Source organism: Morchella importuna (assembly GCF_003444635.1).
Source record: "Morchella importuna strain M04M26 chromosome Unknown Morimp01GS019, whole genome shotgun sequence".
Classification (NCBI taxonomy): Eukaryota; Fungi; Ascomycota; class Pezizomycetes; order Pezizales; family Morchellaceae; genus Morchella; species Morchella importuna.
The window spans coordinates 522,804-547,405 of NW_025763416.1; the positions used below are offsets into that span (position 1 = coordinate 522,804).

Genomic DNA, 24,602 nt, shown 5'->3' on the forward strand with positions numbered 1-24,602 from the left:
TCACAACACTGCTGATGGTCTACCTGGAACTGGTACCGAAATCTTCTGCACTCTCAAGAAAAGGAACAAAAAGAAAGTTATCTAGCGATGGATTTCATCTGAACTCTTCGCATGTGAATACATCATAAACAAAAGCTATAATAATCACACTATTCAACCCCGCCATTGTGCACCCTCCATCCGGAACTACATTCCCGCAGCTCTACCGACTCTTACCCACCCTACTTACCCACCCTACACAGATCTCCCATTATGGAAATTGTTATTTTAATAGAGATCCGCGAACATCTCTCTCATCCGCCAAAGTGCATTTCGACAGCTGATTATTATGGAATCAGCAAGCGGAGAAGAGGAGGGTGATGCGAATGGACGGGGGTAGCTTCTCCGCGACCCGAGTGCGGGAGACGGGTTCGTAAGATCCTGAATGTTAAAGGTCCCTTCTCATGCATGATGACGATGGATCCTGCATGGTGTTTACCCTCAAGTCCTTCGGTCTCAGCCCTCAAGAGTCAAGACTCGAGACCCTGGCCGCGGTCGTCGACTAACTCGCCAAAATTAAAGTACTCCACGCGGACGGAGACTACTCTACTCCAAGCTAACAACCCATTACCAACCTCAATTGATCCGAAACATCCTCTCTAACCACCACTACACCACAACCATACCACAACCACCACAACCAAACGCACCTCATCAGTTGAGCTCTACTAATGCTAGAAGGACGCACGAATCACACGCCTTTCAGCGCACGACCCGAAGGTGAAGGAAGAGTTGAACAAGCTTGATCTCTGATATCATTCTGCTGCAAAAACTAAAAAGCCTAGAACTTGACTGCATATGTTTCCCCTCCTTCCCCGGCGACGGTCGGAAAGACTATTCTCGTTCCGTACTTCTTATCACCAGGGTCCTATTTATTCTAAGGAACGATTTTATCCCTTATCGTTATCGATAAGAAGGACCACAAATATTCTTGGCAAACTATGTGGTGTCACGTGTGATGGGCATTGATTTCATGGCTTCATTTTCCTTATGTAACCCATTATCCATTATACCCCATGGGACACCGTACTCTATGCATGTACCTATCAGTTCCACATTTTAGAATTATATTTAGAGGAGGAGGGGTGATCTACAGGCGTCTAGACATGCCTAGACATGCATACATATGGTAGACAGGCAAAAATAAAAGCGTAGACCAGGTGTTTTCTAAGTTACTATTCGCCAATGGCCGAGAGACATGGGCGGTATTGGCGTGACCGTGAGAATGGCTCAGCTCACAAAGGATAAGTTTACGCCTGAAGGGCAAGACCCATCGGAAGACCTGGTAAGGATCTGAGAGAGGTAGGACGGAGGAAGGACTTGAGTACCGGTAGCTTAGCCGCCGGTCTTACCTAGAATCCCAAAGAGGGAAGCCCAGATCTACCTGTCGTTACTCGATTCAGGTGAAATAGTAAAGGCTCAATTATCAACTGATTCTAAGACCCTATTGATTCGGATACCATAGTAGTGGGTCCTCTGGCAGGGCTAACTGAAAGATCGCTCACAATTGGCATATAGTGCCTAATACCAGAAAATATTCCAGTACACAAGAGAAATACGGTACTGTATTTGCATTTTCTCCATGATGAGCCCTATCGTATTGATTGAAGCCAAAGCTATTTTTAACAGTACGGGGAGCGATAAATTAAATCAACTTTTTTCCATTCTTCATAACCAGACTTTTTGTGACCATGCTTCCCTACCCAAGGACCGACCGTTCCCCACAAGACAGCCGTGGGCACTTAAAGATACACCAGCTAAATGAACAAGAGAGAAGTAGGGAAAGAAAAGAAAGTACAGGAGATGGAAGAAGCAGAAAAAAAAAAGACCCAAGCCGAAGGTTAACCAGAAAGAACCCAATGAGTATCATCAACATTTCTTTTTTCTTTTCTTTTTCCGTAACCAGTGTCATGAGATTGAGGTACTAGATGGACGATCATCTCTCCACAGATCCTCCGTGTTTTGTTTTGTTCAATGGAACCCCACTTAGCCCTAAGGATTGAAAAAAAAAATGAATGCATGAAAAAGAAAAGAAGCTTTTCGAAGAAAGAAAAAAAAAATTCGGTTCATTAAAAACAAACCCAACCGTAAACACCTATGCAGCTTGAACTTTTTTGAACATCAGGCGTTGATAATTGATGGATGCAATTACGCGGCTTGGCCCTCAGGGCAGGCGGCCATGACGTGACCAGGTTGCTTGCACCTATTTTTCAGAATTAGTACCAAAATAATGCATTATGTTTCCAGGAATCTCAAGGCGTAACTTACTTGTAGCAAACACGGTCCTGCTCACTGGGGCAATCACGAGAAAGATGGCCGATCATGCCACAGTTGTAACACTTCTGGCCCTGGGTGCAATCACGAGACAAATGTCCTGTAGTAAGTGGAACATTAGCAAGGAAATCGGTCATATTTAGAACAGAAAATGAAGGGCATACCGTATCCGCCGCATGAGTAGCAAGTCTGCGCACGGTTGCCAGGCGCGGAGCCTCCGTATCCTCCTTGCTGCGGCATTCCACCGGCGCTGGTGCACTGGCGGGCAATGTGTCCTACTTTGCCGCACTTGTAGCACTCAGCGCTGCCAGATTGTCCGCCATAAGTAGGGTTTCCGCCGTAGCCGCCGCCACTAGCCGAGGTAGGCTCGGTGCACTCACGAGAGAGATGACCTAAATTATGTACAGTCAGCACGATGTGATCACGAGACCAAGATTGGAGAAGAGGATCTCCAAATTAGGAAAGTTCGAACCTGATTGGCCGCAACGGTAGCAACTCTTCTCCTTCGCGGGGCTGGTGCAGTCTCTGCCTGAAAATTTCGTTAGATCAATACTCAAGATAATCAATTCCTAAACGCATAAACATACTCATATGACCATCCTCTGCAAATGGAATAACACAACTAAGTTAACATGTATAATTTGAGTGGTTAAAATTATATTAGGTATTAACATACGGCCACAGTTGTAGCTAAAGGCAAGGCAAAGTCAGCTCAAACATTCCATCCAATCTTAAATTGACCCAAATACTATGATTAGGGAAAGTATGGGGTAATATTTACCAAACAGGAGTACCACGCTTAGGGCATTCGCGAGCCTTCAATTGCAATCAGTAATCGAGTCAACTTATCGAGAAAAGCAATAAAATGGCAGTACCTGGTGACCAGCCTCGCCACCTACATTATATCTTTGATCAGCGCGAGCCCCAAAATTATTTCCATCCCTTTCTCTATACCAATTCTGAGAATGAAGAGCGAAGAGGTTGGGTGGGGTAGTAATAATAGTTCGGATATTTTTCTTATTGGGGAACTTGCCATCACGGCGTTCCCTCCCCTCATGGAGGGAGGGAAACGCAACAATGATGAATTGTACCGGTGAAAAGAAAACATCAAGTTAAGAGGACGGGAGAACAAACAGTTGTAGCAAGCACGAACGTTAGAACCGCCGAACTCCATTTTGAAAAATATATATTTACTTTAAGGGTGGAGGGGTGTAAAGGTGGGTGGGGTGGGTGGGGTGGAGGAGATGATAAATGTGGAATTGATGGTCAAAAGACACAAAGACGATAAAGTGAATTGATGGAAGAGAAACAGGTGTGTAGAGGAGAGGTGAAGAATGAGAGAAAGGTGGTGGTGGTCGTGGTTGTGATTGTGGGAAGTGTAGTGTAGTGACTAGGCCAAAACCTTCGCCCAGGCAAACAGCGGGGCGAAAAATATGTAAAAAAAAAAAAAAAAAAAAAAATGTGAGAAAAAAGACTGCAGGGGGCAAGTGCCCAAACCTGAGCCATGAGAGGGCTCTAACCTCAAAAAACTAGCCCGTAAAGGACTAGCGGCTGTTGCTCCCGAACGATTTGCAGACAGTGGGCCAAGGCGGGGAAGCTTCTTTTTCTCGGCGCCCCGAAAACGGCGAGAGCAGTCCCGGAAGGAGATTTACTGGGCCGATTGGACCCGCCCCGCGTGGTACTCCGCCTTTTCGAGTTTCGACAGGGGAAACCTCCCTTCACCGTTCGTTATCTGTCTTGAGTCTAAACAAGCGAGTACAACCTGGCTCTCAACCGACTTTGAATCCTTTTGTGACTTTTTGGAGTTTTGTAGGGTTTCTCTCACTACTACCTAAATTACGGCACTCTAGGCATGCACATCCGTCAAGATTCCCATCCCGCTGAAGGAAAGACTTTGGTTATGTGCAACGTGCATATGACAACTTCGATCCTAGAGAAAAGTACATACATGTATGTACTCTACCCATCCCCAGTACCTACATGTAGGTAAAGTACATTATATATACTTTACGCTCATGCTCAACCTGGCAGCATGAACTCACACTCACTCCCCCGCATTTTAAAACCAAGCAACTTTATGTGCTCCACATACCCTTTGTGCTTCTGCATATAAAATTTCCTGGGTTTCGACATGCTCCATCTCGTACATATTACCTACGCGCCGAAGAGAAACCAGGAGTCACGGGCTGTAGATTTTCCCCGCCAATGTCACAGTTCCCCGAGGACTCAGCCTAGCTGATCCGAATATCACATTTTGGGAAGGGGGGGGGGGTAATACAAAACCCCTCTTGGCGCGATCGCAAACCCCTCCCCCGCCTTTACACCCTGCAACACTGGAATACATGTCTCGAAAAAGCTGTTAGACTCGAAGCGAAATCCTTGGTCGGTTTTCCACACTCAGATAGCCTTAATTAGCTATTCGTTTGGACGGTGTCCTGACTTCCTTTGAATAACGGCATTTAAAATACTTTTTTTCCCAATTCACGCATAGGTAGGGTCCTAGCAGTGATCTTCCGTCGAAATGGAAATCAGAGATGTTGGGACGAGAAAAAGAAACGTAGCAGTATGCACTATGCCCACGTGCTTCTGCACGATAAGGCTCTATATTATGCACCCCCGAGCACGATCCCAAAATAGCCGCATAATGTATCATCAGATCTCTAGATTCCTCAACACCTATCCTCTTAGTCTATCTAATCTTTGGGACCCATAGTGCCCTAGCGGGAGAAATCGTAAACAATCAAGGCCTGTCTACCTTCGTCCTTCGCTCTCAACACCACCACCTTCTCTTCATCAAATCCGCCTAGCCATCCTTGACTATCCCCGCGCCACTCTTCTACTACGTCATTGCCTTTATATGCTTGGGAGGATTCCACTCTTACACTCGCGTTCAATCTTCTTTTTTCCGATACACCACCCTCAAGCTCCCAAACACGGAGCTCCAATCCTCTTGTAGACATGGAGACCGCTTTTCCCCGACTGCTGACCTGGGCTGTAGAAACTCCAGAAGTATGCCCCCAAAGGCGTTGTCCGGAATCTATTGAGACTGATGAAGCTGTAGATTTGACTAAATAAAGGGTGAGAGTATTGTCGGCATGTGAGGCTAGTAGATATCTGAGATCAGACGGAAGGTCCCAGGGTGTTAGTGTTGGTACTACAAACTGAGACAAACTCGATACGATTGAAAAGCGGGGGTTTCGAATTCGGTCTTATGAGGCGTCATATCACTTACGGATGAGTGTATGAAAGACAAGTAGGCTGAGCAAGAGGCACATTATTCGCCTGCGAATGTGACTTTGACCCAACGCTACTTTGCGCGGGAGGACTCGCCGGCGACATGTTTGGCACTGGGTTGAAACCGGATGGCACAGCCGTTGCAATTCTTGAGTCATGAACTCCATCCGCATCATCTGAAAACCGGAGTTCTTGGATTCCCACCGACCACCCTGAAATGTACAGCGGGAACGCGTAGACGATGCAGGCAATGACTGAGCTTTGTGCTGATCGTCGAAGCGAAAGCGATAAGGGGGGCCAGACTGTATGCGAATGCAAGGATGTAAGGATTTTCGGTGCATGCATCATGCGCTCGCGGTCTTCAGCACTACCCTTGCTCCCATCAATGTCAATGTCGTCTGATCCTTCAAATCGATAGGTAGTCAAAAGCTGAGAGGCTGTCATTGTCAGTAGGTATGGTGTGCAGTAGGCCATTGAGATGATCATCGGTCCGTGTGAACTATTCCCCGGGGAAGGGCCGTTCCGGGGATCGATGTAACGGAGCCTGAATGTTGAGGATGACATTTCCATGTCCAGCTGATACACACAAAATCCACCATTTTCAAATCCGACTGTGATATTGACAGCCTTCGTCGCATCGCAATCTTCGTCGATGGCCATTGCAGTAGGAGCGCCGTACGAGCCGAGGTCCAGAGAGCTTTGATATAGGTCTGCATTAGCGATGAGACTTTTTTTCGAGTTTCTCCACTTCCATGCACAGAGGCCATGCGTCGAGTCCACGGTAAAGACCATTCCCTATGTTAAAGGCACATGGTCAACCTGTGATCCGCTAGGAAATGAGGTAGACCTGTGTACCTCGTGCAATCTGACCAACAATGGCGGTACTGGCGGTGGGAGCGGCGGGAGTGGTTCATTGGCAGTGATATCAATCTCACTGATACTACATATCCCTCTATTCCAATTGTGACGCAGCCTATAGAGCTGCTTCCAGTTGGTTGCGCTAGTCCTAGCAAGCCCTTCATCCTCCAACCATCTTGAATTACGCGATGAATAGTGCAGACTCGAAGGCGGAGCTCTTGATACTCCTGGAATCCGAGAAGCTCGAGGACGTACGAACCTCCTGTAGAAGAGCGCCTTCCAGATTTGGCCATCTGTCGCAATACGAGAGAATCGTTTAGATACCCTCTGGCATGATGTAAGATCAGATATCGACAAGAAAGAGGCAATCCTTAGAAAGAGCTCGTCGCTAAGTCGTTTAATGTAAGGAACAACATTTGGGCGGTGGCGTTTCGAAGATGGCTCCGGCGATTCCGAAGCTGGTCGTTTAGGCATTACGCCGAAAAAACTGGTGGGCGCAGATTAATTCCCTTAATTGCCGGGTTTTGAAGCTGTGTCTACTCGGAGATTTGAGCTTTGTCGTTGACGGATTGACGTTGAAGGATGACCAGTGGCGACTTGAGCCACTCACTTATCATTTCCTTATTCGCGTTATCGTGAGCTTAGTCAAGCACATTGGGCCACATCCTGGTATTGATAGCCACTTCATGGTTCATCAACACTACATGTAGTATCTGAATAGCCACTAGAGTTGTGTAACTTTGAAATGCCCTAGAATTCATATGTAGTGAAAGTGTTTACTTTTATACAAGTGCATTTAGTGGTATTAGATACCAAATTGTTCTTACGGATTCGACCGACAGAATAGAGCGTATTTGACAACTGTCGATTTCGACAATTGACTGTTCGGCTTTGACAGTTGCGGGTCGCAAAATTGACATTATACTTCACGAACTCTCAAATTATTTACTAGATCTCGACCATTATCAGTGGTGACGAGATCGAGACATAAGGCCTTTTGCGCATTGATAGAGTCCAGCTCCAAGTTCCGGTACCATGTGCCGATACCCTCATCAATCAAAATTGACGGTTCGGCAAACCGCTATTGCAGCCGGCGAACTGTCAATTGTCGGAATCGACAGTTGTCAAATACGCTCTAATACCACTGAATTCAACAAGGTTTCAATAGTATGATATATCGCTGGTGATTTTAGTACTCTTCTCAGTACTTGAGTATTATTTCTCCTATTATGTCGATATAATCCAATATAAAATACTATATATACATGTACATAGTACGTACATACCCACATCTACGCCTGTATCAATGTGAAAATACCTAAAGTACAGTAGCAATAATCCTTGACACCAACTAATCCTTGGTACCAATTAAGTGATTGGGCTGAACTCCTAACCATCCAAGTGCCAGTAATCACTTTATTAACATCTAAATCTACTTGCAATGGCCCATGTAACTCTTTATTTTGGCATGTAAATTGGACTTGGATGCCTTGACTTAAATCTGACTAATCGTTTACGATTTGTGGCTGAAGATTGGGTTTGTCAGCTTTTGTCAGGGCATGATGTCCCGCAACACGTCACTTTTAGCGAATTTCGCTTTACGCGTCGTCCCAAGTGACCTCCGGGGAAACATCGGCTCTAGTGAACTATAGGCGCCCTAATCTGTCAAAATCACGGCCCCATCCAAGCTTACTATAAAACCATACCCTCTTAAAGGCTCCCGAAGGATCTCTTATAGCTCGCCTCACATGGATATCATCGAGAGGCATCGCATCGCGTTTAGTAATATTGGGTCTCAGCTTTTTGGGGACTTAGAGAAAGATTTGGAATTAGCGCTGAAAAAAGGTAAGTCACAAACCTTTATGTGCCAATTGATGATCACACGAAACTTACGTGATATTCGATCAGCAGGAGTTGAAGAACAAGCGGAACAGGACAAGGTCATTGAGGATTTAAACAGACGTTTACAAGAGCAAGAGCTACTGGTAGGATTCTATCCCGCTATTTATAAGTGGTATGGACTGTCTAACCTACATGTATTTTCGAACGATAGCTTGGCGTGCATGAACGGTCGAAATCGGAGCATTTAAAGAAGATTGCGGACCAAAAGGACGAAATACATCATTTAAAGTGCGAACTGGCAGAGGCCGTCGTCGAGAACGGAAATCTCGAAGAGCTTTTGGCAGTAAAATCAGATAGAGGGCTTAGGCGGAAAGTGTATGCCTTAATCTCAATCTTTCCCATCTTGAACGGAAAGCTTATTGATGTTCATCTGTAGGCTTGGAACACCCCCAAGGGAACAGCTACAGGACAAGGAGAACTTGGACCCTTTACCTCCAGTCTTGAATCATCTTACCTCCCCCCTGCAAAAACTCCCAACTCTAGAGAGACCAGTATCACCACCTCACAAATCGTCAATACAAACTTCAAGATCGCCAAATCTTACTAGTGATCGCAGCGTGCAAACCGAATACCTCTATTCAAATGATCAGACAACTCAAACAAGCTCCATACAAGGTCATGAGGATCTCACAGAGGCATTTTACGAACTCAGTACTCGTTACGATTCCGTTCGAAATGAAACATTAAAGCTCAAGAAAGCTTACCTGGGACTTCAAGAAAAATATATTAAGAACAGAAAGGTCTGGGAAGCATGGATCAAAACAGACAAAGAGCGCATAGAGCAAACAAAAAAAAGGAAACGGGAGGGGACTGTGATGCCTGAGGATGGGGGGCTGCAGCTATTAGATAGTAATACGACGTCTATGGCCCCCAAAACTGGGAGAACGCCCTACACGAAGCCACCGCCACTCTCGCCGTACAGGCCAATACTTATACCCGAGCTATCCCACGCAATTCCAACGAAAACGAGCCTGTTTGCAAAATTCAAGGGTTCTACTGGTAAATCGGAATCTGAAGATCTAGGTGTTGATATTTGCACTTCCGCCGGTACCAAAGACGTTAAGAACAAGGCTGTTTTACCTGTGGAAAAGGTCCATTCAGAGCTAACAGAAAGCGACGAGGACCCCCCTCACTATCAGAAACCCCTAGGGCTGAGATAAAGGCGGTCAATACCACTAGAGAAAGTCCTAAGAGCACTCCGACTACTACTCCTCAAGATCGTAACGCCTCCAGTACACAGGGTGAAAATAGCGAATCACGAGACATCGGTGCTACACCGACCCAGAAATTATATGACCGTCCTCCACTTGCTCCCCCACGCCTTGATACAGTCTTCAATGTTCCAAATGCGAGGGGGGAAACACACAGCAGATGTATCCAAGAAGGGGGCTCTATCGCTCGTCCTGTTGTGATCAAGAGTGAAACCAGTGTTGCGAGTAGTGAAGGCTTCGGCTATCATCTTTACGAGCAAGAAAGTTTGGATCTTGATGACATTGGTCATAAACCAGATACGCCTCGTAAGAAACAAAGGATAGCCAATTCTCTTCTTAGAGAGGGATCAACATCTAGTGTAACTTCTAGTGGTAGACCTGGTTGGAGTAATGGTGGGTTTACGGTCAAGAAGATACCGGGTGCGCCACAGACCCAAGACCTAATGATGGTAGAGGATACTCAAGACGAGGACGAAGGTATTATGTGGAATAATGAAGATGAGACTTTGTCTCCAGCATCCCCATTATCAACCATGCATCCGGCTGGGGCCCCTTACCGGCCAGAAATATCACGGATACCTCCCGGGATAACGAATATTAAATCCACAGTACCACCCCACATGGGCCCAGATACAGGAACTGTGATATATGGCGGAGAAAACCAGCGAGTTAACAACGATTTGGGGAGCAGCCCCCCCTAATAGAAAACATAAACCAACCCCCGCTCTTGACTCCCACTCGAAGAGCCTTACCAGCTGCGAGAAAGCCAAAATCTGGCCGGGACATTCCCGAGAAGTCAAAAATAAAGCGCCGCACAACCGCCAGAGACTTCATAGCACAAATCACCGAGGATGGGACTGATGGGATCGACGATATTGATACTTATGATATATCTGAAGAACAGAGGAAACGGGAAGGTATTCCAAAGTTAAGTGAAATGCTACACTCGCCTGCACCGAAAACTCCAAGCCTTGAACATTTGAAAAAGAAAATGGGAGCTTGGAGTAGTGCCCCACCGAAAAGGACCCTCAGGAAGGGATCAGAAAACCCCGGAAGTACAAGTGAACCGCCGAATAGAAAGACACAGAAAGACTGGGTTGATGCCTTAACATATCCCGAAAGGAAACAGAAGAGTAACTCACGTCAGAGCAAACTCGACATTTCGCACTTTCGGGTCAACCCGAAGGTCAATGGTGGAAGGGACTATGCATTTGTCGAGACTGTTCGTGATCGCGGGGCACGTAAATGTCTACCTGGGTGTGCAAAAACCTGCTGTAAGGGACTTATAGGATTCGTCGAGGCAGCTGGGTTACCATCCCTCCACCTAAAGGGCCGAGGTGGAGATCTAGCCCTCCTCCAGCATCCACCGATACAGCTTGTGATGAGGAGGGGGAAGTGGCGTTGGATGCAAGGTTTACGGCCAGGTTTGGAAGGCATAGAGATGCATTTCCTAGACGAAAGAGTCCCCCGGGGTTTTGGGACGCAGATTTCCCTGATACACAAGATCTCGAGAGGCAGCATGGAGCAGCCGAGGAAATGAGGCTACGGAAAATTGAGGAAATGAGAAGAGAAGCTGAGAAGGGTGAGAAGGGGAGGTATATTTACAAGAACCGGTGACCTAGTCAGTTCATCGATTACCCACAAGATTGCGGGAACTGTATTTCCATGGATTCATATCTAAGCTTTGAATTTCTACCTCATGGGACTAATTATTCTATGGCTGCCATCGTAAAATAGAAATAAGGGTTTTAGGGTTGGTTTAGCTTTTGCTACATGTGTAAATACATGCTTATCTCAGGATATTACATGGAGGCAAGGGTACGGGCGTTATTATGTTTACTTTTAGGAGCTAAAATCTAGAATGAAGGAGCCTTAAGCCGCGCCCTCGCAACCGCCATTTCAGATATTGTGAGTTACGACCTGCCAATGTAGCAACCTGGCAAAAATAAATTTTAAGGCGTGTTCTGCTACCCATAACACATCAAGCCTTCACAAGCCACAATGGTGTTTCAATGAATGTAAATTCGTGTGAATGAGAGCTCTAGCAATACAATAGTTGGGGTTGGTGAATTTGGTTGTGAATTTGGTGTTAGTGCAGTGAGGATTGATTGATACAACCTTGAATATTTTGGTCTGAGCAGAATATTTTAGATCGTGATATTAGGGCCCTAATAGGATGACAAATATTACAAAAAGTGGTTGCTCGAACACTACCTTCAGAAAGAATCTCACATATTGTGCCAAGGAGGTCGAATATCGTGATATTCGTTGCAACAGGACGCGGCCTTAAGCTTGTTATATCAGTAGCTACAGAGACGACATACAACTTGTGTTTTGCCGCTTACAGGATACGCCTCGTATCACTCTGTAAACTAGCTGGAGAAACAGCTTAAGTCCTGATCAAGCTAAAATTGAATCTTATTCAAAAGAGCAAAGGGAAAAGGAACAAGAAAACTACATGTATATCAGCTTCGTTGAAGCTCAAGAATCTGGTAACCCTAGGCCTTCTAGCTACGTGAACTTCATGCAAATATTTCAACTCTAATCATAGCTAACCCAATTGACCAACCAAGGCCTAAATAAGGGCTGTGGCTCGTATATAGGAAATGGTTTGTAACTTTGTATCTGATGATTAATTGTATGTTAGTGGAGGAAGTTTAAGTTCGATCGATATATGTAAAAAATTAAAAAATAGAACCGCTACCCGAATTGGATCACATACAATCACTCGTGGTTTTAATCCTAGATCTGTAAACCCCATCCTACGGTAGTTTGTTCCAGTGGACAAACATTCAAGCAAACTATCTCACCCCAAGCGTACGCGTATATTTGTAGATATACATGAACTATAGCATCGCACTTAGCAATCAGAAAAGAAGACTTTTTGGATGCATGGAGCGGGGTGGAAATATACCTAAAGCTCGGTGCGTTCTATGGTGCCATAGCTCTACTTTTCATGTTCGATAATGATAAAATCGTCCTCGTAAGAAGGTTCTTCTTTTTCGCTCAGAGTCGCATTTTTGGGGGAAGAGCTTTGTGGAGACGACTCCCGGGTTGAAATGACATTAGGCAGTTCGTCCTTAACCTTCTGATTGCAATATCCGCTCGACTTTGCATAGATTACGTGAACGTAACCTTTGCTGTCTTCGTCTTGGCCTTCGCTGCCACTGTTGCTTTCCATCCTTCCCTCGCCTTTCTCCTCCTTCACACCTTGCCCATGTCCCTGCTTTTTCTCCTTTTCGCCTAGATGTTTGACGCCATCAGAAACGTTCTTCCACTCATATACTCCCCTTAATTCCCCCACATGCGGACGGCAGGCCGTTGTAGTGGCTTTTTCGTGCCACAAAGGAGCTCTAATAGCTCCAGAATTTCCGGTAGCCCCAGCGTTCCTGGTGGCTCCAGTATGATCAATGGGATGCTTGTTTGCAAAAGGGATCAATTCACTAGCCAGTTTGTCTGTATGCAAGTGATGATGTTGCAAAGGTGGGACACCATGGGCTTTCACATTAAATTCTCTGGTGTGATAGCTAGAATGTTCAAAACACGATTGAAAACCGTCAGGCTCCACTTTATGGTCCCTAATACCCTTTGAGTGTAGAATGCTGGAAGGAAGCTCCAGGGGACTAAGTGAGCTTCCGATATCCTGAAACGTCTTATCGATAAAGTTTACAATTTCTTGTTTGGATTCCATCGCAAGCAGGATATTTTTGTAGGAGGGTGAAGTGAGATAAGGGGATTGATGAATGTCGGGCTTTGTACGGATACTTTGTAATATGCTCGTAACTGAAGTAGATTTATAGGAACGCAGGATGCCTTGATATTTCAATTAGAGTGAACAAGGAAGAAGAGGTCAAGTCAAAGGGACAAGTAGGAGTTTATGAGATGGGTGCAGTATTACGATTAGCTTGTTACGTATGAAATAGACATAGGTGGGTGTTCAATACATATATTTATAGTGAATTTGTCCTCACAGTACGTCATCATCAAACCAGCCGCTCTAAAGTGCCACCCATTTTCTTTGATAGTCGAAAAAAGCATACTTATTACTACATGTATGACCAAGTGCACTAATACAATTATTTGACTTAAACGGCCAAAATCCATATAAAAATTATCTTAACACCAATGGATATTTCGTGTAGTTACCTATCATTGGCATATCTGATGTAGCTGCGTTGAACTCACACGCTTACCTCGGTCCTCACTACATGGCATTAAGCATACATGTAAGAGCTATTTATTGGCTTTGAAGCTATGGCTAATTTTTTGATTCGATTTTGATTGTGAGATTCGGGATGCAATGCTCTTGGCATTAGAAAAATATTAAACCGGTATCTTCGCAGCGGTCCTTCCAAGTCTTTTTGAGTGTAATTAACCATTACATACACCCCTCTTCACAGAATGTTCTTCCGCATTATTTTAACCCGTCAATGCATCCTTCCTTTGCAGTGTTCTAGAGTGTCGATCGCATTCCTCCACTACGTCCGTAATACCCATTTTCGAGGTGTCCAGCTTGACCTCCTTCCCGTCCTCTACAGACATATTAGCCATCTTGTTTCCCCCAATTCTTCCGTTCATAGGTGTACATACTGAACACAACATGAATGCTCCCGCCCAGCTCAGATGTCCGGGGAAGGACTTTGGTGTTGACCTTCATCATTGTCCGGGCGTCCGGTGGGAGAAGACTCATGAACAGCCGCGCTGTCCGTGCACGTGGAGAGAACGGATTGAAGGCGATCGTTACGTTCGAGATGTAGCGGACAATCATTGTGGTGTTTGTTTGATTTATTTGTTGTAAGGTTGTGGTTGAAGTTTCGAGAGTGAATTTTTTTGAGCCTCAATTAGGAGATTAGATAAGATAAGGACCCGAAGATCTTGAGATGAAATCCGTGGGATTATTTCCTATGCCAAGGATAAAAACTTTTAATTGTCCTGATTTTGCTTCTATGAAACTATATCACAAGTTATTAATAATGCGTGTAATGTCTATTATTACATACCGAGTGATTCCATATGATTAAGCCCATAACAGGTACATGTAGTACAGCGGTGGGTAATAAGTCATCGGACGACCTAGCCACAATTTTGCCTGCAAACGCGTATTTTGGTGGTGTTCCGTCTGATGACTTATTACCCACCGCTGTACTTCAATCTGACTCGGATTGAGCATGAGGGAATTTATATATGCCAAGCCTCTTAGAACTCTGGGCCCATAGTCATATCCTATCGGGGCTGTTAATTCGAGGGACCTGAGTAGTTTTATCGCCGAGTACGTACATGCACCTGCAAAAAACCCCAGCCGAAAACAATATGGTTTTAAGAGTGGAGGTTCTTATTGTGGGGAGCTCTAGACAGACACGACACGAAAACTCCCACTCTACATAGACAGTAAATTTGCAGGCGTCTCTCCTATAATTGAAATGTTGTAAACTCCACGAGAATGGACGGCCTCGGGACTTTATTCAAGCTCAAGGAGCTTTTCTATAAAGATATATGTGTCCTGTTAGATTTTAAATCAATCCTAGAGCTTGGGTAAGCTACATGTAGATAGGGATTTTGTATTAGCTTTCCGTCCTACCGACCCAGGGATCCAGGACTATGGGCCTGTATGAGATTCCTGATCTTTGGATTTCTGAGCCTCAACTATTCATACTGGCCGGGGCAATGATCGGATAGACAAAACGGATTAAAAGCACATATTTATATCCATATAGGTATATGTATTATATGTGGAGATATTGTAGAAATGACTTCTTTGTGACATGGTATATATTAAACGTGTCCAGGATGGAGTTGACATACTCGGATCTTCTGCTGGGACTGTTATTGTCTTGATGGTTGCACGAAAGCACGGGCATTAATGGACCAGCCGCACGCCGAGTTCGCGACCCCAGTGGTGTCCTCAACAAACCAGAGCTTGCGATTTTTTTTACTTCACCCCCAAACTAAATACCCCCTTGGTAAGTAGGTACATACAAGTACTTGACTCCTTTTTTACCCTCCCTTTTTTACCCTCCCCCCTTATTCCCCTCTTTTCTTGAACTGCATCTAACTCTGCTATTGTTCGTCAAAGCTTCGCTATCGTCGTCTCAGCACATCTCCCAACACTTTCCCTCAACTCTGCAATTTTTTCGTCCTTGGTCAGGACCCTTAAGACAAGAGAATAATTATCAATGGCAGCCGAAACCACCACAAATGTGATCCAAAAGAAGCCCGTGAGCTTCTCCAATCTGCTCTGTACGTCCTCCCTTTATTATATGCGTTCGAAGAAGAGATAGAGGTCTAACGCTGAAGTTAATAGTGGGAGCTGGATTGAATATGTTCGAGTATGTTTCCTCAAATTCTGGTTATTATGGGTATTCGTCCTTGAAGATAAAAAAAGCTGATTTTCTCTCTTTTTTTTTGCCAATAGGGTCACTACGTTGGGACAGGTATGATCGCACAGGCTTGCGCGAAATGTCCAATAGGTAGCTAACTAGTATTTTCTTTTTGATCGAGATAGCCTCTTGAGGTTGTCAAGGTAAACCACTATTTCTCATCACCGATAGGAGGTTCTTAAAGATATGGTAGAACTAATAAATTGTTCCAGACCCATATGGCAGCCAACCGAGGCGACAGCATTGGGAGTGCTTTCAAGACGACATGGAGTCGTGGTGGGGTTTTCGGATGTGCGTTGTTCTGCCCCTCCCCCCCAACTTTTCTCCCCGCAGTTTAGTGCCTTGCGCGGGAGTGGCAGCTGATTCTTACCTGTGCGTTTAGTCTACCAGGGGTTAATCCCATGGGTTAGTTGTCACCTTTTGATGTTTTGGCACATGCAAAGAACCAGGGCGTCGGCAATCGCCGGTTGAACGGAGACGTAAACTGACCAATAATTCGAAATTTAGGCATGGATTGAGGCATCAACCAAAGGAGCAGTTCTTCTTTTTGTTTCCTCGGAAGCTGAGTAAGTGAACTCCACGTGCCTCTCTTTGGGGGAAAAATCCAGCTAACCATCGGCGCAGATACCATGCTCGGACTTTCGGAGCTGGGAGCTTCACCGCCGGTATCACGGGGGGTGTTATCGGTGGTGTTGCGCAGGCATATGCTACCATGGGATTCTGTACCTGTATGAAGACGGCCGAAATCACCCGTCACAAACAGGCTGCCTCTGGAATTAAGCCGCAGTCTACTTTTGGCGTCTTTGCCGATATCTACCGCAAGGATGGTATCGCGGGTATCAACAGAGGTGTTAACGCTGTTGCGATTAGACAAATGACCAATTGGGGTTCCAGGTTCGGTTTGAGCAGGCTCGCTGAGCAGGGTATCAGAAAGGCTACTGGAAAGGGTGAAAGTGATAAATTGGCCGTATGGGAGAAAATCTTGGCTAGTGTTCTTGGTGGTGGTTTGAGTGCTTGGAATCAACCGATTGAGGTGAATATACATGTAGATCTTATGAGGGTAAAGACGCTAAATATATTATAGGTCATCCGTGTTGAGATGCAGAGCAAGAAAGAGGATCCGAACCGTCCTAAGAACCTCACGGTCAGCACGGCAGCAAAATACATTTACCAGCAGAATGGACTGAAAGGACTTTACCGTGGTGTCACTCCTAGAATCGGACTTGGCGTTTGGCAGACGGTCTGCATGGTTGGGATGGGTGATATGTATGCCTCTCTCCAAACTTAACTCTTTATATCTGATCATCTACTAATACCACCCGGGACAACAGGGCAAAGGAAGCCGTCGCGAAGCTCACTGGTGAAGTTCCTACTGGGAAGCACTAAAGCGTTTCTCATTCTTTACACGCTTCTTCTTACTTTCTTTGTTGGGAATTAGTGGGGATATTTTTTAATAGTTAGAAATTCCCTGTTTTATGCCTTTGATAATAATTGTATAAGCATGTCATCCTGTCCGGATGATAATAGATACCTATCAATTTTTCTCTCGGGTGTTTTGGGCAATTGGAATTTTTTTTAAAAAAGAATGGATGTATATGATACGACGCTAGGATGAGATATACCTCTGGGATTTTGGATTAATCATTTTTTAATGCTCTATTTAAAAATCATGGTAAGGTGGAAATAAGATTGTTGGCGCGATATGCTAAGGTTTTATGCGCCGGTAGGGATAGGGTTGTTAGCCAACCAGCTATGTACTGGGGGCTGAGGGAAAGTACGAAGAATCTGATAAGAGAATATTGCTGTACAATAGTGTTTATCTTACCAGATTCTCGGTATTTATGATGAACCCCGGTACATTACCTACAGGATGTAACGTGTTTCCATCATGGGCAAATTCAAACGACGATCTCAGGTTCGATAGAAGCATTCACAAAGTCATTTATCCGTAATGATACATTAACATTACAACCTGCAGATAAGCCCATGCTCCCCGAGATAATTCAATCCGCTTCATAGGACTTATGTATGATCAAAATGAGGAGGATAACTGCTGAGCTAAAAGAAAAAACACAAGAAAAGGGATTCTACAATAATCATTGATATATATCACCCGCCCCCCACCATACTCTAATTCTTTCTCCCTTTCCCACTCTGCTTCACCTCTGGTGTTGCGGGCTTTGATGTCCCAGCCAAGAACGAAGCAACATCGAACCCGCCCAATGGGTTCGCCTGCGCCGCGCCAACCTTCTTCTGCGACTCTTCGAACTCGGCCTTGAGTTCAGGGTCCATCTTGTCAACCAATTTTGGGAGGCCGACAATCGCCACGAGTGATACAATGGCGACGAGGATCATTGGGTTGGCGAGAAGTTTGGTTGGATTGACTACCAGTACGGTATTAATTATCTATGTATGGAAACAAAAAATCGGGAAAGGGGCACATACAGCCTTCACGGACTACATAGTAGTCTGCCGTCTTGATCGCATGTAGCATCACTGGGTACGGCCGTGCCTCCCCTAGATTGCTCCACTCGTTCCCGCGGAACGTGGTGTGTACGCTCACATCACCGTTACCAGCAACATCGACTCTAAGAGGCGCAAAATGGTGAGATGGACAGGCGACATCGAGAAGATAGGATCCTGCCGAGATGTTGTGGAAAGTAAAGCCGTTAGATGTTGAGATGAGGGTGCGCGCGGTGGTGCCGGAGGTGGTGAGTGTAAGTGAGGTTGTGGGGGGTAGGAGAGCAGGATTCGGGAGGTGAGGGGAGGGTGCGAAGGTCCCGGTTACGGTAAATGCTGATGCAACAGATGCCAGTAGGGATGCCAGTAGAAACTTCATTGTTTGATTATTGTATTATTGGTGAATAGGTGGGAATTTAGAAATTTGAAGTTGAGGTCGGGGAGTTGAAGCTTCGTGGTCTTGGGGATGAATAAGCTGGCTAGCTACATCCATGGGACTTGACTACATGTAGACATAGGTAGTCGAAAAAGGCGCCACAGAGAGGCTGACTGGTATCAACAACAACGCTGGTGGCCCTAAATAGGGTTGTGCACCAAGCCTATTCTGCCGCATCAAGGAAAGGTACTAGCGTGGCGTGCGTGTGCGTGTGCGTGTGCATGTGTACTAGTAGGTGCCAAGGGTTTGTCACTGACCAGGCGATTTTGGGGTTGCTTCCAGAAAATGGAATCACCAAAAAAAAATCCTGGAGAAAAGTCTGCTAGTATCGTCGTCGTGGTTGCTGTGTTGAGTAGGTACATGTAGTCACCTCAACTATATCTTGTATCTACAGTACCTCAATTATCACATATCTATTGTTACTACCATAACTATTGCTATCACGACTATCAAGTGTACATGTAAATGCTTCAATTTTGAGGGAATTGATAGATACTAATCTTACCAACCACCCTCCTTGAATATTTCCCTTACACCTTTCTCCTTCGACTGCAGGCACCCGTCACTTGTTCACTTACTCACACTCACTCCACCCCCCACTCCACTTGTCAATTCAATCAAAGCCAACACGACACACCGAATACCGCTCTGCCAGACACATCCCGCAGCTCTAAATATACCTGTTTCTGTCAAACTCTTAGCGAATTCCCCCCACAATAACTACTACTACTCTCACTAGGTAGTATAACATAACCGCCGAGAATCCTTGCCAACAATTACTGCTGCCTCAAGTGCTATTACTACGGTATTATAATCAATCCAGAATCAACCTTTATACACCTGCTTCTGATCGAAACAAAGACAAAGGAGCTTCCGTCTTTCTATTATGGACCGAGATCGGGAAAGAGATAGGGACAGAGACCGCGATAGGGATAGTAGAAGGTACAAACATCATATCATCATCAAAATATCAAGCTACTCCTTTTCATCCATAAAGGGACAAAAAGTGTGATCTCAGGTCGCATGGCATGTCCTCTAGCCCATTATCATGTTTTAGAAGACACGTTGTTTTGCTGACGGCCTTTCTCTGTAACTAGATTTCGTGATTTCCGCGATCCATCACCACATCGCGGTCTCGATTCTTATATACCCTCCTCGGGCTCTGGTCGTCGCCGCCCATCCCGCTCTCCGCCTCCTCTAAGAGGTGATAGCTATATTCCTACGCGTCGTCGGTTCCCCTCTCGCTCCCCACCATTTGGGGATAGAGGGAGGTCCCGCTCTCTGATTCGCCGCCACAGGTCACCTTCTAGGTCACCTGTTAGAGACAGGGACAGGGCAAGATCTCGAAGCCCTATTCGGAGAAGAGATAGGAGTCGATCATTGACACCAATTCGTAGACGGGGTGGAAGAAGCCCGCTGTCTAGATCACCTAGAGAGCATCGTCATAGACGTCGCTCGCCCTCTCCACTACCACCTCGAAGGGATAGGTCGAGGGATAGATCGCCCCCCTCTAGGCGTGATAGAACTCCCCCGCCAAGGAGGGATCGATCTAGAGGAGGGAGCCTGCCCCGCTCTGCTACGAAAAGACCATCGTCCAGGCAGTCACCTCCTGCCCATCCCACAGAGCGTGTGGTGTCTGACCGTGTAGTAGCTGAGCGCGTAGTCCCAGTTCGTGCGAGAACCCGCTCTCCGATTCGCCCTGTTTCGAGAAGGCGCTCTCCTACTCCCCGATCACCTGTGCGAAGACGGGAAAGGTCTCGTTCTCCCAGAAGAATCATTAGATCTAGGTCTCCACTTCGTCGTAACGATTTCCGTAGAGGTGATCGGAGAGATAGGTCTCCCATAAGACCCAGATCACCACTTCCTCCTAGGCGTGGATCTCGTTCACCTTTTAGGTCGCCAGTAAGGAGGCGTCGTTCGTCCACACCTCCGCGATTTCCATCCCCTAGGCGCCGAGATTCCAGATCCCCTCGAGCAAGGCCGTCTAGAAGCCCGGGGTCTCCTCCGAGAAAAAGAGGAAGAATTGGTGGTTCCCCGCCTAGCAGAGGATCTGCGAGGCCGTTCTCACCACCCCCACCCCCGAGTAGACCTCGTTCTCGTTCCCCGGTCCGTGAGTCTGTAGCAACATCACCACGCAGCGCCAACGGCAAACCACCGGTCAGAGCCACCGGCTTTGGTTCCTCTCCTGCACCATCAGCTGGAGTGACCAGCAGGAAGATTTCGCCGGCCCCTCCATCTCGCCCCCGTTCACCCCCCTCTAGAGCAATGTCACCCCCACGTGGCCCACGCAATGCCGCTGCCTCACCCCGCCCAACACCTCCAAGACGAGCATCACCTCCTCCGAACGGCCCTGCTGTTCACCCGGAGAGGCTTCAACAACTTTCCAACGGCTTCTCGACTGTTCCTCCTCGCGGCCCATCTGGTGGCACCAGGCCTATGAACAACGTTGTCCCGCCCCGTGGACCAAGTGCCTATCAACCTAATCGCACACTCTCTACACCCTCACATGGCCACCCCTCACCTTCAGGCCCTCATAGTTCTCATGGCCGCTCGCCATCCTATCCATCACGAGCCACGCCTAATCCACCAATTCAGCCACGGAACGCGATGGCACTCCCCCCATCAGGACCACGCCGCATGTCCTCCGCGCTCTCACCAAATGGCTCTACCCCGCCTGCATCGTCTCCAAACCCACCCACCACATCTGCTATCCCAACTGGCCCTCGTGCGGGTAACTTCCCTTACCGTACATCACTTCCGCCACCGCACCCGCATCATCACCACCACCCGCCGCCTCCAAGAGCGCCGAGTGGCCCCGGTACTACAATTCCAGGTGGGAGATTATATCCCGCGGTTGATAAAGCGAGCGAAGACAGACTGGCCAGATTGAAGGCGGAGCAGGTAAAATTGGAGGAGGAGAACAGGGTGATCCAGGAGAGAAAGAGGAAGGGGCTGTACGGATGGGAGAAGAGCACAAGAGAGGCAGAAAGGGAAGGATACAAGGTTGAGTTGGCTGAAAGCCAGTTGGTTGGTGGCGTCCTGATGGACTGATCACTGATTACTGACTTGTATTCGCCAAAAGAGGTAGCTTTAGTATGCTCGTCTAGCCAGGAAATCATTGAAGGCTTCTATTTCTTCTTTGTTCTTTTAGGATAGTTTTGTTTGATCGATAATCTGCGATGTGATGCGGTTCTATATCCCCGTGCGTGTGCGCCTTGGTTTTTGCGTTTTTTGTAATGAGTATATTCTCTTTGATCATCCTTTGCGTAGTACTAGTAGAAGGGTGAATATATGCACTTATCTCCAATTATGATTTTGGTTGGGGCTACGGACATCACTCGTTTTAGCAACGAGTGCGAGTGATTTTTTGTGTTTGGAAAACCAGGTTGTGATTTGGATTCTAACGTCAGGCTACCTATAGCCGTGGATATATGTAATGGTTGTTGTATATTCAGTTTTCTAGCCTATAGTATTTCTTGGTATGATAATAATCGATCGGATAAAACAACTCGGGGGTGTACAATTGTAAAACCACCCCACTCACAGCAGTTTCCCTACCTTTATGGATAAGAGCTAAATTTTATATGAGCAATGATCTTTAATTTATAGCCTTGAGCGTACAAGTGTCTGGGGCTATAAGTTCTACTACATTTCCTTGATATATAGCCCGTGCCATCATGAACAATTTTATAGAGTAGACACTACTCTGGTAGAAAAGCTAATATATCGAAACAAAAATGGAATTGTGGCTACTGTAGCTAGCTTGGGGAAGTATATAGAGGGTTCCGTTCGTAGTTACATGTAACAAGTGTGGGTCTGTACGAGCCCCGCTGGCGACCATGAAGCCACTAGAGCTCAAACCAGCCGCCAAAGCTCCAGGTCTGCTTAGGAGAGTAGGGCTAATAGTTCAGTCCTCAATTAGAACCTCTAATTTCAACTCAAAGGCTGTGGTTTTACTTGTTGATACAGATAACTAGCTAGATGGTAGCTAGATGAAGGCGGGCTCAATGGCAATGGAAAAGTCAGCGAGGGGAAGGAAAAAGGGCGATCGTTTGTTTGGAGTTGAATATTTTGGAATATCTTACATATTCCCTTTATTTCATTTGTTTGATAGTTCCCAACAGCTAGGGGTGGTGGCTAACGCAGTATCATAGCCTGAAGGTTGCACATACATACAATCAATTGCAATTGGTTGCCTTCATAGATTCTCACTCGGTTTATTCCAAATTCCGATTACGGACATGTATCTTCATCTAAACGAGGAACTGGCATTGAGATGGTACGTAAATAGCTACGTGTCAGTTCGGAAGAAGGAGAGTCCCACTCCTGATAAGAAACTTAAAATGAAGAAAATTACGATGGTTTTTTCACCGTCACTCACGTACAGTTGTGCAGGTCACACACGCATCACTTGATCGACCACGGAACCATATTTCCCCCTCTCTTGACTACGTATCATCTGCTAAATTTCACTGAACTAGGCGCCTCATCAGTTCTCAAACTGGAGCGTTATATTAGCACATCAGGGTACAGTTTTATAGGTTTTCACTGTCGGAATTTCTATCATTGATCATGAGCTTTCCAATGGTATGACTAATCATCGAGATCTACAAAAACTTTCGAGGTGGGTCTTAGTGAGCAGTGAGATCATGATCGTAGGCGCGCTTAAAGTGGTTATTTAACTATAATAAAAATTCCTCTGCAATTTTAAGTTCTTTACTATGAATTTCCATGGCACCTAAATATGGTATCCAAATCACATAGTGCAAACAAACGCTCAGATCATGTCCAAGGTATCAGATCTTTTGCAATTTGTCATAAACTATCACGAAAGCGCGCTCACTATGCGCATGAGAACTAAAGTACGGCATCTAGTCTAAGCATCCCCAGAGCCTTTCAAACTCTCCGGTGGTTCTGTTACTTTTGGTAGATGATTTCTAGAAGGTCACCATGAGCCTCGATCAGTTCACCTATCTCCCCAATGACAATGATCCACAACAACACACATACCCATTCAACTCCTTGAAAACATGTCCCAACCCTTCATGGTCATAATCCTTCTCGTCCCATTGGTCCTTATGATACCTTATTATAGGTTTTTCCTACTACGTATCAGCAAAGTTGAAAGCTATATCCGCATGGCGTATTGATAAGTATCCGGATAAACGCACCTCACCTGGGTCCAGCTTCAACGTAATCAGAGAGTCGACCACCTTTGTAATATTCACCAGCTTAAACGTGTATTCTTGCCTGAGTTTAAACACAATCTCATCCTTCTCATTCGCTACTACCTCATATGCCTTGGGGTTCAAGCTCTTGAAAGCTTTCGGCAGTCCATACCATTGCCCGGCAATTTTGTACCGCGTGTCACAGAAGCTGAACGGGTCATCGTAGATGCTGTTTTCGTGATAATGCCGCATCGCGGATTCACTAGGGTTTCCAGCATAAAGGGAAACAATATCCCGGACCAGGGCTGACCGGTCTGGTGGTAGTGGGAGACTAGCAGAGGGGTCTGGGGTATAGGGAAGAGGGAATCGGTCCGGGGGGTGACGGGGTTCAAATTGGTAAGGGGGTAGGTTCTGAGTAGGAGGAGTGCTCATGGTGGTGTATGTGTATGGGGAGAGAGATTTCTTGTAAACTGGGAGTATTGTGGGGTTGGAAATTGCTCTAAATGGGAAGGTTTTGAGGTGATGCATTTAGCTATGGGACTTATGATGGGTTTCATGGTGGTATTTATTCTATTTTTTTGCTTCCTTTCTTTTATCTAAGGGCTTTAGTGTTTATTCTCGGGTCGTAGATGGAATTGCGTAT

At 45.9% G+C, this 24,602-nt stretch overlaps 9 protein-coding genes across 9 annotated transcripts; 3 read left to right on the plus strand and 6 right to left on the minus strand.

Annotated features, from left to right (window-relative positions):
* Positions 1-2,187: 2,187 nt before the first annotated feature.
* Positions 2,188-3,487, minus strand: LAJ45_06517 (uncharacterized protein; the record flags this gene model as incomplete). The annotated part of the gene is made up of 9 exons (XM_046116081.1): positions 2,188-2,242; positions 2,308-2,413; positions 2,478-2,705; positions 2,786-2,842; positions 2,901-2,915; positions 2,990-3,003; positions 3,095-3,129; positions 3,189-3,208; positions 3,448-3,487. 9 exons carry the CDS (start codon positions 3,485-3,487, stop codon positions 2,188-2,190), a joined length of 570 nt encoding a protein of 189 aa, XP_045970742.1.
* A 2,054-nt stretch (positions 3,488-5,541) lies between these two features.
* On the minus strand, positions 5,542-6,879 carry LAJ45_06518 (uncharacterized protein; the record flags this gene model as incomplete). Its single annotated transcript, XM_046116082.1, has 2 exons — positions 5,542-6,342; positions 6,403-6,879. The coding sequence occupies 2 exons, from the start codon at positions 6,877-6,879 to the stop codon at positions 5,542-5,544; spliced, it is 1,278 nt and encodes a 425-aa protein (XP_045970743.1).
* A 1,274-nt stretch (positions 6,880-8,153) lies between these two features.
* On the plus strand, positions 8,154-11,135 carry LAJ45_06519 (uncharacterized protein; the record flags this gene model as incomplete). The annotated part of the gene is made up of 7 exons (XM_046116083.1): positions 8,154-8,250; positions 8,317-8,390; positions 8,459-8,622; positions 8,684-9,354; positions 9,447-9,995; positions 10,274-10,792; positions 10,849-11,135. The coding sequence occupies 7 exons, from the start codon at positions 8,154-8,156 to the stop codon at positions 11,133-11,135; spliced, it is 2,361 nt and encodes a 786-aa protein (XP_045970744.1).
* A 1,330-nt stretch (positions 11,136-12,465) lies between these two features.
* LAJ45_06520 (uncharacterized protein) lies at positions 12,466-13,209 on the minus strand (the record flags this gene model as incomplete). The annotated part of the gene is made up of 1 exon (XM_046116084.1): positions 12,466-13,209. The coding sequence occupies one exon, from the start codon at positions 13,207-13,209 to the stop codon at positions 12,466-12,468; it is 744 nt and encodes a 247-aa protein (XP_045970745.1).
* A 728-nt stretch (positions 13,210-13,937) lies between these two features.
* On the minus strand, positions 13,938-14,286 carry LAJ45_06521 (uncharacterized protein; the record flags this gene model as incomplete). Its single annotated transcript, XM_046116085.1, has 2 exons — positions 13,938-14,050; positions 14,109-14,286. The coding sequence occupies 2 exons, from the start codon at positions 14,284-14,286 to the stop codon at positions 13,938-13,940; spliced, it is 291 nt and encodes a 96-aa protein (XP_045970746.1).
* A 1,405-nt stretch (positions 14,287-15,691) lies between these two features.
* Positions 15,692-17,281, plus strand: LAJ45_06522 (uncharacterized protein; the record flags this gene model as incomplete). Its single annotated transcript, XM_046116086.1, has 10 exons — positions 15,692-15,755; positions 15,820-15,844; positions 15,931-15,949; positions 16,021-16,038; positions 16,108-16,186; positions 16,278-16,300; positions 16,403-16,461; positions 16,520-16,928; positions 16,980-17,161; positions 17,227-17,281. 10 exons carry the CDS (start codon positions 15,692-15,694, stop codon positions 17,279-17,281), a joined length of 933 nt encoding a protein of 310 aa, XP_045970747.1.
* Positions 17,282-18,025: 744 nt separating this feature from the next.
* LAJ45_06523 (uncharacterized protein) lies at positions 18,026-18,734 on the minus strand (the record flags this gene model as incomplete). Its single annotated transcript, XM_046116087.1, has 2 exons — positions 18,026-18,279; positions 18,341-18,734. The coding sequence occupies 2 exons, from the start codon at positions 18,732-18,734 to the stop codon at positions 18,026-18,028; spliced, it is 648 nt and encodes a 215-aa protein (XP_045970748.1).
* Positions 18,735-19,677: 943 nt separating this feature from the next.
* Positions 19,678-21,842, plus strand: LAJ45_06524 (uncharacterized protein; the record flags this gene model as incomplete). Its single annotated transcript, XM_046116088.1, has 4 exons — positions 19,678-19,733; positions 19,889-20,019; positions 20,090-20,126; positions 20,189-21,842. 4 exons carry the CDS (start codon positions 19,678-19,680, stop codon positions 21,840-21,842), a joined length of 1,878 nt encoding a protein of 625 aa, XP_045970749.1.
* A 1,825-nt stretch (positions 21,843-23,667) lies between these two features.
* Positions 23,668-24,391, minus strand: LAJ45_06525 (uncharacterized protein; the record flags this gene model as incomplete). Its single annotated transcript, XM_046116089.1, has 3 exons — positions 23,668-23,728; positions 23,802-23,893; positions 23,963-24,391. 3 exons carry the CDS (start codon positions 24,389-24,391, stop codon positions 23,668-23,670), a joined length of 582 nt encoding a protein of 193 aa, XP_045970750.1.
* Positions 24,392-24,602: the final 211 nt, after the last annotated feature.